Genomic DNA, 13302 nt, shown 5'->3' with positions numbered 1-13302 from the left:
TGATAATCAGCATCATCCCATTTATAGATGCAGAAACTGAGGTCCCAAGAGGTGAAGTCATACAGCCAGGGAGGGGCTGAGTGGAGATCTGACTTCATCTCTTTCTAATTTCCAAATGGGCTCTGTCCACCCCACTAGGCAGGAGAGAGAGAACACACCCACGTGGAAATGACTTCACGCTCCAGAAAGAATGCCACAAATTGGTTGATGGGAGTAGAATAGAAATTTTCTCCATAGAGGCTGCAGGAATCCACTGCAGGGTAGAAATGTGATCAGAAAAGGATGAGATTTGATTTGCAAATCATAGTAGTTTTAGAGCTGGAAGAAAGTCCTTGAGATCAAGAGGCATCAAGCAGGTTTTCTGAAAGGAGAGGTGCTTGTGGCAAGGGTCTTAAAAGAAGGGTGTTGGTAGAAGAATGTGTGAATCTGTGGTTGCCTAATCACTCCATGTGCCACATCCTCCATCAGACACTGAATCAATTATTTTTTCCTTTTTTTTTTTTTTTTTTTTTGGAGGCTGATGAGACTGGGGAATGGAGTCCTGGTTATAGTGACGACAGCTTTTGTTGCTGCTGCTGAAATCATTAGCCCCCTGCCAACAACACCCAGACCCTGCAGGTCTGCAGGATGGAGATACACACAGTGATATGTTGAAAAAAATTCTCCAACAAGAGCTGTGACTCATACACATTTCTGCGAGAAGAATAAAAATACTAGGAGCAAAAGATAGATTAGTCACTGGAACACAGTTTGCTTTTGAGAACTGGGTCCCCCACAGTTGCTCTTGTTCCTCATTAGCTTCTGTAATTTGGAAACCAAACCCCAAACTGATGCCTACGAGGGATGTGGGATGAAGCCTGGTTGGGTGGGTGTGGGGCTTGGTGGGCAGAGGGTAGCTTGATGGAGCAGGACTGGATTCCCCTGGTATAACAGTTCAGTTGCACAGGTTGTATGCAGCTGGCCCCTGTTCTGATTGGTCTTTGCCTGAGTTGTTCAGTGTGACCACCTCTAAATTAAAGCCATATGTTCATTCATTCACCAACTCATTTTCTCATTCAGGCAGCCTACTTCAGGCGAGGTAATGTGTGAGGCTCTGTGTGGAACCTCAAAATAGATCGAAAAAAGCTTACCAAAGAGCTAAGATCAGAAAACATGACAACAATGTCTACATAGAGATTTAGGGAAAGGAGAGCTCTCTCTCTCTCTCTCTCTCTCTTTTTTATCTAGCTCAGGGATTGGCAAATGGTGACCCTCAGGCTATTGTTTTTATGTATTAAGTTTTATTGGCAACAGCCACACCTATCATTTACATATTATCTGTGTCAGGGCAACAAGAGCAGAATTGAATAATTGCAACAGAGACCATATAAGCCTTAAAGATTAAAATATATACTATCTGGCCCTTTATAGAAGTTTGCCAACTCCTGGTCTAGCATAAATCAGGGATTTGAAGTTATAAACAATAGAACTCACTTTAGTAATTTTATTACCGGCTCTGGGGGGGCTCACAGAATCTCAAGGGTGCCCTGGAAGCCCGTCTTAGGGATCATGCCCCCCAAGAACAATGCCAAAACTATTCTATGGGATGACTCCAGCGAGGACCCCACAGAGCACAGACATTCTAACTGGGAATGCCAAAGGTTCTGCTGTCACTGCCTTCAAAGCTGGATGCCTCTGCCATTGCTTTGGGCAGGTAAGCAAAATACCTCTAGCCCAACCCAACAATTCCATTTCTGGTAGACAATGTAAAAAACCTTGCTCACAGATGCAAATGGAAATATGTTCATCATAGCGTTGCTTCAAAGATTTCGGGTAATCATGTCTAGCAGGAAGAAACGGATAAGCAGACTACGGTTTTATTGGTTAGGGTTAATTTTAGCCGCTGTAATAAACAGACCCTAAACTATGTGAAGTCTCAGACCCAGTGGAAGTTTTATTTTTTGTTCATATAATAGTCTGAAGTGAATGTCACTGGTCAGTGGTCTGGCTCCCCTCCATGCAGGCACTCAGACCCAGGCTGAGGGTCGCCCTGCCACCTTCAACCTATGGCTTCCAAGGTCACTCTGGGGTTGTCATCCCAATCAGTTTAAGGGAAATAAACAGGGAAGGGAGGACACGGAGAGATTTCTTCACCAGGGTGGAGGCGATGCACACTTGATCCGCAGGCATCCCTGGGCCAAAGCTCCCCTCTGTGGCTCCACCCACCTGCAGGGGGCACTGGGAAATGTAGTCCTCCAGTGTGTCCTGGACCAGGAGGAAACCGGCAAAGCAGTCTGTACCCCGGTGAGGTGCTCACACAGTGAATACTAAGCAGCAGTTGGAATTGGTGAGTTATATTTACAAACGGCAACAGGGAGGGAGCCATCTCCAAAACATGATGTGGAGTGAAAAAGGTAAGATAGCATCGGAAGCACAGCTCTAAGCCATTTATGTAGAAATTTAAAAATAATCATAAAATGACACTTTATCTTGATCTCTTTATATCTTTTTCACTATGTCTATTTGGATACACATGTATCCAAACAGACATATGGCAGATGGATAGAAGGAACATACTTCAAATATATCTAAGTGGGTGTCCGTGGGGGAGAGGGACATAGGAGGGGGGGTGAAGGCAAAAGTAAGGGAAAATAAAACAGAATAGAGGCCACACTCACATGCTGCTGATGGTTCCATGGCCTGAGGAGCATGATTAACTACTTTTTGCATCTGAGGTCCAAATTAAGAGGAGGTGGGGGAAAGCGATATATTAAAGAATGAATGTAATATGCTTCCACTGTAGAAAATTTGAGAAATCTAAGTGTATAGAAAAAAACAAATACCCACAATTCCACTGCCCAGATGTATCTACTCTTCTCATTTTTATATATTTCCTTCCTGTCTTCTTTGTACGATTATGTAATATATATTGACAATGCTGACATCACAGTCTGCATGTAATTTATATTCTGCTCTTTTTCTACCCATTTATCCATGTGCTGTGAGCATTTTCTTATTCCATTGAACACTCTTTGGTAGCAGATTTTTTTTTTTTTTTAAGGGACATAGGAGTCCATCATGGGCTTGAACTCACGACCCTGAGATCAAGACCTGAGCTGAGATCAAGAGTTGGATGCTTAACCTCTGATTGAGCCACCTGGCACTCCTGATAGCAGATTTTTAGATGGCTAACTAATTTCCTAATTGTGAAAACAGCCTAATGCAATTAGAATTTTGGTCTGTTCCAATATGATGCTAAGTATCACTGCAGTGAACATCTTTGTGCATCAAAGTTTGTCTTAGTGTGTGATTGCTTCATCCTTTAGAGTCCTTGAATGAGAATAACTTGGTCAAAGTGTATGGATGTAGGTGTGTATATTTATTTTTAAGGCTTCCTTTTTTCTTTTCTTTTCTTTTATTTATTTATTCATGAGAGACACAGAGAAAGAGGCAGAGACACAGGCAGAGGGAGGAGAAGCAGGATCCATGCAAGGATGCCCTGAGCCAAAGGTAGAGGCTCAACCACTGAGCCACCCAGGCATCCGTATTTTTAAGGCTTTCAATACATTTTTAAGCTGGGAAGTAGAGAACACATAGAGAAAAGGGCATAAGACATAAAAATGACTCATAATACATTATTATAAAGTGAATCTTTGTGAAATCATCCATTCACTTAACTACTGAAAAACAATACTAAGGACTGCAAGAATCTATCTTACATCAATTGAATGCAAGTCAAACACTGGGGATAAGAAATCTAATGCGGCCAGCCCCCTGAAGCCCCTGTGCGGCTCATGGGGATCCCAGACCCCTCCTCCCCAACCCTGGGAGGAAACCAGTGCCCTGACTTGCATGGTAAGCGCTGTGCTCTTTTCTTTACAGCTTTCTCCTCCAAGTGTGGGCCTCTGAGAGCTGGTTTAACATCGGCTTAACATTGTTTGCTTTCGAGAACCAGATAAATGGAGTCGTACTTCATGTGCTCTTTTCTATCCGGCTTTGTTGGCTCAACATGATGTTTCAAAAATTCATGCATTTTGTTGCGTGGAGCTATATGTAATTCTTTCTCTGTCATCACCTCTCTTTAGTTTTCTCTGAATTGGTGAAAGGTTTTTTTTTTTTTTTTTCTTCCTTTTTTTTGCTTTGGTTTCATGTTTCTGAGTATCTTAAATTGGGCAGTAGATGAAGAAATCCCTTTCATTTGTGCAGGGCTCTTCATGTTTTCAAGCATTTTGGGGTCCGTAAAGTCTCATGGCGTCCTTGCATTCCCTTGGAGAGCCCACAGAGCAGGATTCTTAACGTCCCCACTTAAGAGATGGGGAAACTGAGGTTTGGAGCCATGAAGGAAATGACTGAACTGAGACAGGAAACGAGGTCATGGGAGATTCCATCATGTGTCTGGTCTTCTTAAGGAAGCCAGGGACACTGGACTCTCTCCAGTTCTGCTCTGGTGTCCACTTGCTGGCTGCCCTCGCTCTGAACGTCAATGTGGCCCGGTCTTCCATCCTTGTCTCTTCTCTCCCACCGCATGCCCTCCCTGGATGATCTTGCCCAATCCCGTGGCTTTAATTATCATTATGTCCTGACCATGTCTGCATTCTTATCTCCAGGCTGGCCTCCCCCTGAACCCTGGGCTTGTGAATCTGACTGCCCACTCAACACTTGGCTACTGGCTTTGGTATTTAACACTGCCAAAGCCAACTTCTCCACCTTCTCCCCCAAACCTGCTCCTCCCACAGTCTTCCCCAGGCTGGTCAATTCCAACCCCATCCAAGGCCAAAAACCTTGGAGTCGTGTTTAACTCTGTCACTCCCAGCACTTCAACAAATCCTGCAGGATATAACCAGAACAGACCAATTATCCCTCTCTCTCCTAGTTTCAACCTGGTGCAAACCATCCACGTCTCCTGCTTGGACTGGTGCAGTATCCTCCTCACAGGTCTCACTGCTTCTGATCTTCCCCCCTTGCTGTCTCCTCCCATAGAGCAATCAGGGGGATCCTGTTAGATCCTATGTCTCCTCTGCTCAGAACCTGCCATGGAGAAAAAGCCAGCATTCTCACAACCTTACCTACACAGCTCATCCATCCAGCCTCCCAGTCTAGCCTTAGCCCATCTCCTATAGCTAGCTACATTGCCTGCCCCTTGCTTTCTCCACTCCTGGCTCTTCCTGTCTCCAAGTCCTGGCACCTGCTGTCTCCTCTGCCTGGAACACATATGGGACCTGCTCCCTTACCTCTTTCACTCCTTTGCTAAAATGTCACCTCCTTTCTCTCACCTTCTGGGGCTGTGCTGGCCCAGCACTCCCTGCTGTGTCCCCTCTCTCTGTTTCCCCATAGCCTTTACACCTGGCAGACATTGTGGTTGACTTCTTGGGGTCCTTATTCCTCGCCTCTCCTGCCACTAGGCTGTCAGTTCCAGGAGGGCAAGGACCCTTGCCTGCTTCATTCACTGTTCTCACTGCCTGGGAACAGTGCCAGGCGTCACAGTGAGGTTTCTCTCAACCTGGAAACCAAAGAGAGTACTGGAGGTATTCATTCGTGCATTCAATTAATATTTAGGTGTCCTTGGTGCCATTCTGTGTCAATGGAAATGAGATTCTCACAGTCCTGAGGGAATCACCTGAGAGATGGCTTGTTGAGGATTTAGGGTCAGACACACCTGAAAGGCCAAGCTCTGGCCAATCGGATGGAAGTGCCAGTGATGTGTGAAACTGCCAGTTTACGGTCTTAAAAGGACCAAGCATTCCCTTCACCGTCCCTCTTTCTCTTTCTGCTGGTTGAGATGTGGTGCCAGAAAAACCATCGTGGAGCACTCAGTGAACACCTCATGTCAGGGATAGTGGAGTCCCAAGTTGGAAGGAGCCATGAGGTCTCCATACCGGCTTTGGGTTCTTTATGCCTGGATTATCATATGAGAGAGAAATAAGCTCTATTTAGAAAAATTTATTACTATTAGGGTCTCATCACAGTGGCTGTCTCCATCTCAACCAATACAGTGACCTTGATTGGGTTTCTTTCTGAGCCTCGAGTTTCTCATCGATAAAATGGGATGATAATGTAGTAATAATTATGAAGCGCACTTGTGAGAATTTGCTGCCAAATCTGACTAGTGCCTGGGACACGGTGTGAAATGGTAACAGTTGGCATTGGAACTTCCCTCCTTTCAGCAAGACTCCAGGAATGGAATTTGCCCAGGAAATTTGGAAGGCAGGCTGCAGCATAAAAGGACATTTGGAGAGGGTGTGGCTGTTTGTGTTTCTGCTGGCTAAAGCGGAAACCGTCAGCTTTCCATAAAAGTTGCCACTGGGATTGCCAGGTGTCTGGATTCGGACTGGGCAGCCCTATTTTTGAGCTTTCAGGCCAGGAAATAAACTGAAAAAGGAAAAAAAAAAAAACCCCAGACATATAAATGTGTGTCCAGTATGTCTGTTGAAACCATCTGGCATCCCTGGCTACAGAATTTCAAGATACACCAACCAGGTCAATCTCGGGTCTTGACGAAGTTGTATAATTTACCTTTTATGCACTGACTTTTTTTCTGAAAAATTTAAAAAAGATTTTATTTTTAAAATTATTTTATAATTTTTAAAAATAGGGTCCACTCTGGGCATGGAGCCCAATGGGGGGCTTGAAAGCATGACCCTGAAATCAAGACCTGAGCTGAAATCAAGAGTTGGGAGCTTAACTCACTGAGCTACCCAGGTACCCTAAATATTTTATTTTTAACTAACCTCTACACCCAGTATGGGGCTTGAAATCACAAGCCAAAGATCAAGAGTTGCATGATCTACTGACTAGGCCAGTCAGACATCCCCTGAACCTTTTTTTCCCTTAAATTTTACCCCTACTCCAGCCTTCGTGTTAGAATCCTTAGGTCTTTGCTGTACTTGGAAAACACTGTGGTAGAGAGCAGGACCCTGCTGGGGCATCTGCATTTTAAGAGAGAACTGGAAAGAGCACAACACGTACTTCAAAGATAGGGTGATCATAATCATCCAAAGCGGGACGTTACTAATAATTATTTTGGGACAACAGGCACAAGATGGGATTGTCCCATGGAAACTGGGTGTTTGGTCTTCCTTCCTTTTTTTTTTTTTTTTTTAAGATTTTATTTATTTATTCATGAGAGAGAAAGGCAGAGACACAGGCAGAGAGAGGAGAAGCAGGCTTCATGCAGGGAGCCCGATGCAGGACTCGATCCCAGGACTCCAGGATCATGCCCTGAGCCAAAGGCAGACGCTCAACCACTGAGCCACCCAGGCGTCCCCCCCCCCCATTTATTTATTTATTTATTTTAGAAGGCGAGAACAAACATGCATGAATGGGGTGAGGGGCACAGGGAGAGAAACCTAAGCACCATGCTCGATCCCATGACCCTGAGATCAGGACCTGACAGAAATCAAGAGTCACTCAACCGACTGAGCCACCCAGGCAGCCCTGGTCTTCCTTTCAGTAGAGGAATCAGTTCATCTAAGTGGAGGGCATATCAGGATTCCTTTGGTTGCAAATAAAGGAAGCATGACTCATGTGGCTTAAATAAGGACATTTTATCATCTTTTAATATAATAAGTCCAGAAGGAAAGCAGATCGATAGTTGGTTAATTCCGGGGCTCCATGACATCAAAGATCCAGATTCTTTCCCTCTGCTATTTTGTCATCTTCAATTGGTTAGCAGTGACCATCCTCATGCTGTCAAGAAGGCTGCCACACCACCAAACATCGCGGCCTCACCCAGTTCTAATAGCTAACACTGAATTGAGTGTTGGGCAGCAGCATTCTAAGCACTTTGGATCTATGAAGTATTTTAATCCATATAACCCTTTGAGGTAGGAACTCTTATTGATCCTATTTTTACAAATAGACACATCAAAGCCCAGAGAGACTAAGTAACTGGCACAAAGCTACACAGTTAGGAAGTTGGTGGGGCCGGGATTTGAACCCAGGCAGCTGGTCCCTAGGGCCACAACAATGTCCAAAGGCTGGGAAAATTGAAAGCATGTCTATCAGTGGCAGAGCTGGGACTCAAACCAAGGGTTCTAAGCATTTCCTTCTTGGTTTCCTCCAGGCTATGTTTCCAATGCTTCCTGGCAGGAATATGATTTGGCAAAGCCCTGGAGCCCTGACTTAATCTGATATCCATTATGTTCAAATCAGACCTTGATCCAGAATCCTCTGGAGAGATCTGCTTCTAACAGCAAGGCTTCCTTTGGGGGAAGTTTTGACTTGGACAGTCAAGGGTGGCTCACCTAGGACTAGATGGGAGGAAATATTTTGGTCTGAAGAAGTGAACCCTGGCCGGCATGTCCCGCATTGCGTTCGGTGTCCAGCTGTTCTGGCCAATGCTAAGGGTGGAGATGCCTCTCTTCCTCTCAGAAAGCTGCTCTTGGTGCTCAAAATGGGGAAAAGACTTTCTGGGCAGCTGGCCTGACTTACTGAGAACTCATTTGCATTTGGGAAATATTGCAGTCCTGGGCAGTCCTTAATTCATTTCTCATCGGTTTGTTCAACTTGGGATGGACAGAAACCACCCCTTGTTTTTGCTTGCTTAATCGTTATTTTTTTCTTTTGAGCAGAGCTTGAGAAGGCAGCCTCCAAATCCTGAGCCTGCAGAATCTGAGAGGCTCGTCAGGGAATAAGGAACTGTCTGATGTTTCCAGGCAGCACTAACTTCTTCTCTGTACCTGTGATACATATGCAGCAGAAACGAAATGGTATTTCCCACTATTGGCGAAGTACATGGCAATAGAAACTCTGAAATTGTTAGAAGAGAATTTCCCTATCATTATCATTGCTCCCCCTCCTCCTCCACTCTCAACTGAAAGATTTTTTTTTTTTTCTCTCTCGCTCTGTTCTTTTGGTGAATGTTTCCCAGTTATAGCCTATTTTAGGCTCTACCCTGGAGACATACTGGTTCTAACGGCTCCCCACTGGAGATCCTGGAGGGTGTGGGTGGAGGTGATGGCGAAGAAGGTAGGGAGAGGTCAAGGCCAAAACAGGGCTGGGAAAATAAATCTCTCCCGGGTTGTGGTTGCTTGGTCATGTTTGGTTCAGTGAATCGCTCTGTGCCAGCATTAGCTGGACGGCAGCCAGGCACTGGACCAAGGGAGTCCCCATTGATCACACCAGTGCGGAGCTCCCTGGCTGAGTCATAAGACCTGGGGTAGGCAGTGACCTGAGGCAGAGGCCTGGAGGTGACACTGACCCACTCTGGAGAAGCTGAAAAGATCTCATTTGTTTATTGATTGATTATTAACTTGATTATTTTCCTTCTCCTCCTGGTCTGGACTAGAAGCATCACGAGGGCAGGCACCTAAGTTGCCGTGTGACTGCTGTATCCCAGTCTGGGCCGTAGTAGGCCTTCCACAAACACTCGTTGAATGAACGACAAGACTTGTTGTCTTGCTAGGTTTCATTCATTATTGTCTGCCCCACCCCTGCTAGAATGATGTCGGCTCCTTGAGGGCCTCAACATCTTCGTTCTTTTTCAGTTCTTTAGTCCTAGCACCTCCCAACACCCAGCACAGAGCAGGTGCTTGTGGCAGACGCTTCTGTCTTGAAGAGGACCCCACGTTGTTCAGGCAGCCACGTCCCAGGAGACGAAGCAGGGTTATTGTAAACTGATAGTGACATTTATGCTCTTGGTCCAGGGGTAAGCCTGGCCTGTGAAAGTCTAAGAGAAAGCCTGCCTTGGACTTGTGTTGGCAGGTGATGCTGCTGTTGTAATAGCCGTCTTGGGACTCTGAGGCCCCAAAGCTGGGATGGCAAGTCACCATGATGAGGATAGCAGGGGTGAAGTACCTTGGTCCTTGATGACATCGCGAATCCTCAATCAGCCAGATGAACCAATATCCTTTGGACTTCTTGTTAAATAAATGATATCCTTACATTCGAACCCACCAGTAGCCCATTTTTCTTCTCCTTGTAGCCAAATGAATCTGTGTGGATTCCGCACACAATGCAAATAAAAGCCTTCACTTCCAGAATGCTTACTATCTGCTCCAAGCGCTTTCTTTCTTTTTTTTTCCCCAAGCGCTTTCCATGTATTAACCACCTTATGACGTAGGTACGGCTATTGTCCACAGTTCACAGAAGAGGGAAAGGAGGTGCAGAGAGCTTAAGTAATTTATTAAAAGTTGTATCATATTTAAGTGGGGATGAAACCTCCCAGAGGAATCAGATAGAATATAGAAGAGCTGGAGATGGGCCAGGGGTGGGCTCCACCCACAAGTGAAGACAGTCCTTTTGGCAGCGTGGACCAATTCTTGGATGAGGCATGGGATCTGTGCATGTGCGCCTGAGACAGACATCTGAAGCTGAAGCCCATCGTCACAGCTGGGAGGGGACTAACATTTGTTGAGCATCTACCATGTGCCAGCCATCGGTGTCAGGAGCTTTTTATCAGCGCTTCTCAACTAGTGGTGCTTCTGTCTCTCAGGGGACATTTGGCATGGTGACATTGTTGGTTGTCACAACTGGGGCGGGGGAGAGTGCTACTGGCATCTGGTGGGTGCAGCATACCCGTGAAATGGCTGTAATGCACGGGATGGCCTTCCACAACTAAGACTTCTCTGGCTCTAAATGTCTACAGCCCTGTGGTTGAGAAACCCTGCTTTACGTACATTTTTTTTTCTTTTAATCTCTCACAAAGACTCCCATTTTACAGATGAGGGAACTGAGGCTCAGAGAGGTGAGGTGTTATAGCCAAGGTCATCCAGCCAGTTAGATTTGGAGCTGGGGTACGAACCCAAACCAGTTTCATACCACAGCCATCATGTTCCCACCATGTTCTCTTCTTGTTAGACAGTTAAAGAGGAGACATCTGAGGCTCAGAGAGGTGCTGTGACTACTCTAAGGTCACACAGCAGAGCTACTCAGAGACCTGTGTATCTTTTGGACATAACTGACTCTACTACCTACACCTGGCAGACTCACCTACCTCACACCTTTACCACCTGCCCAGAAAAACTGCACTCACTCAAGGCCCAGATCAGGTGCCACCTTGTCCCACTGTCCCAAACACATTTCCTAGAGGGCCGAAGCCGCTCCCCTCTCTCCCTGTGTCCTGAGGCACTTGCAGTATTTACGGAGACCAGGATAAGAACAGTTTTGGGTATTTGGAACAGAAGATAAATAAGCAATCGTGTTCCTGCCTAAAGGATGATTACAGTCTAGAGGGACATATTATGTGAATCAGCTAATCCACTGCAGCGACAGTACAGCCCCTGGTGGGTGAACAGGGCAAGGTTGGGGATTTTGTGAGCAGACTGGAAAATGGGATCAGGCCAAGAGGGGCAGTTCACACATGAATAATAATGATAAAGGACAAACACGGAGAATTTTCTAGGTACTGGGCGCTCTTCCAACACACAACCCTGTGCAGGACCCTATGAGCTAGGCAGCAATACTATTCCCATTGTGTTGATGAGAACACCAAGGCTCTTGAGGCAAGGACACAAGCCCAAGGTCACCCACTAGCAAGTGAGGGAGATGGGATTCGCACCTGAGCCGCTTACTCTGGGCCCCAGAGCTCAGCACCTCTGCACACCTTCCTGGGAGGCAGGTGGGGGCATTTGTCCAGCGGTTCCGCTGCGGATCAAGGTCACACGGAGCAGCCCGGACTAGCGGCCGGTTTCCCAAGGCTTTATCCCGGGGTGGGGGTGGGGGTGGGGGAGCAGCTGCTATTCGATAAGGAACTCGAGAGCAGATAATAGTTTCCTCCGGGAAAGGTGGAAGAGGCAGGGTCGTCTCCTGGGGGCAAAGAAGTTCCGAAAGAAGGGAAGGAAGGGGCGAGCGAGGGAAGGACAGAGAGACGCGCGCCTCCCTTCCCAAGGTCGTGGCCCAGGGTCTGGCCGGGGCGGGGGGGGGCGGCGGCGGCGGGACCTGCGAGCGCGGGCGGCGCGGGGTGGGCGCGCGGGGGGCGGGGGCGGCGCAGCCCGCGGCGGGGAGGGGGCCAGGCGTCGGGGCGCGGGGTGGGCGCGCGGGCGGCGGCGTGCGCGGCGCCTCGGGGTCCCGGGCGTGCGCGGCGGCCCCGCCGGAGGGCTCCATCCCGGGCGCCCCCTCCCGGGCTGCGGCCGCTCCGAGCTTCCGACGTAGCCGCCGAGCGCCGCGCGCGGCTCAGGGGGCCCGGGGAGCGCGCGGAGCGCCTGTGCGGCCGGAGCGCGGCGTGGCACTTGGCAGACGCTCCCTGGGCGGCGGGGGCGGCGGCGGCGGCGGCGGCGGCGGGGCCCGCCGTCTGGGAGCCCCGAGGGCCGCCCCTCCCGCCCCCTCCCGCCCTGGGCCGGCCTCCGCGCGCTGCCTCCGCCCCCGGCGCGGGCCGCCCGCCCCCAGTGCCTCCCGCCCGCCGCGCCAGGCGCCGGGCCCGCCGCTGAGCCCGGCCCGCCGGCGCGCCCCGTCCGGGATGGGGCTCCGGGACGCCTGAGCCGCCGCTCGGCGCGACCTTCGCGCGGGGAAGGAGCGGGCGGCGCGGCCGCGCCAGGATGGAGGCCCCCGGCGGCGGCGACCCCGGCGGCCACGGCGCTGCGGACGCCGCCCCTGCCGACCCCCGGGGCCCCGGCGCCGCTGCGCCCGGCTCCGGCCCCTGCGCGGCCGCCCGGGACTCGGAGCGCCAGCTGCGCCTCCGCCTGTGCGTCCTCAACGAGATCCTGGGCACCGAGCGGGACTACGTGGGCACCTTGCGCTTCCTGCAGTCGGTGAGTGTCGGCGGGGCCAGCACTGCCTGCGGCGCGGTCTCGGCGGGGCGCGGGGCGCGGGGGGGGGCCGAGGGTCGCGGGGGGTCGCGGGGGGCCGCGGGGGGCCCGGGGGTCCCGGGGGGCGCGACCCCGCTGCCGCGCGCCGGGCCGTCGCCTCCCGCCCGCCGCGCCGAGGGGTCTCCCGCACTCCCGCGCCCCGCCGCGCGCTGCCCTTTTGTCTTTTTCTCCCCCCTCCCCGCCTTTCGAATAGTTTTAAAATTAGTTGCCTCCTTGAGGCCGGGGCTCCGGGACCCAGGCGGCGGCAGCTCGGGCTCCCCGGGGTCTCCTCGGCACCTGGGCGCCGCCGGCTGCTCCTCCCGGCCGGCCCGCGGGCACCCGGAGCGCCCCCCCCAGGCCAGTCTCGACCCCCCGGGGCCCGGAGCGCCCGGACCTCCAGCGAACCCCGGGTAGGGCCCGCGTCCCTTCCCCGGGACGCCGTGTTTCGGGGCAGCTCGGGGAGAGCGGGTTTCGAACTCACGACTTGGCGGCCCAGGTTCCGCCCCCAGCCCTGAGCGCCAAGACCAAGGCGTCACCCTGCGAAGTCGCAGTCGAGCGCTGCCCGTGCGGGCGCCTCCAGCCCTCCAAGCGCCCATGAACA

At 50.3% G+C, this 13302-nt stretch overlaps 1 protein-coding gene and 1 long non-coding RNA gene across 3 annotated transcripts in view; both read left to right on the top strand.

Moving 5' to 3' along the window:
- The first annotated feature begins 2259 nt into the window (after nucleotides 1-2259).
- On the top strand, nucleotides 2260-9939 carry LOC140617905 (uncharacterized). Of its 2 annotated transcripts, XR_012018050.1 has the most exons (4): nucleotides 2260-2393; nucleotides 6572-6678; nucleotides 8550-8687; nucleotides 9682-9939. It is a non-coding gene; the product is annotated as an uncharacterized lncRNA (long non-coding RNA). The 2 variants fall into 2 exon arrangements; XR_012018051.1 differs by lacking the exon at nucleotides 6572-6678.
- A 2498-nt stretch (nucleotides 9940-12437) lies between these two features.
- Nucleotides 12438-13302, top strand: part of PREX1 (phosphatidylinositol-3,4,5-trisphosphate dependent Rac exchange factor 1) — a 178484-nt gene continuing 177619 nt past the window's right edge. Inside the window, exon 1 of the mRNA XM_072801370.1 lies at nucleotides 12438-12665. Within this exon, the coding sequence (XP_072657471.1) occupies nucleotides 12453-12665 (213 nt within the window). The 5' untranslated portion in view covers nucleotides 12438-12452. The remainder of the gene's footprint in view (nucleotides 12666-13302) is intronic.

Source organism: Canis lupus, chromosome 26, assembly GCF_048164855.1.
Source record: "Canis lupus baileyi chromosome 26, mCanLup2.hap1, whole genome shotgun sequence".
Classification (NCBI taxonomy): Eukaryota; Metazoa; Chordata; class Mammalia; order Carnivora; family Canidae; genus Canis; species Canis lupus.
Note: the sequence above shows the minus strand (reverse complement) of the source record. Positions and strands in the feature narration are given on the sequence as shown.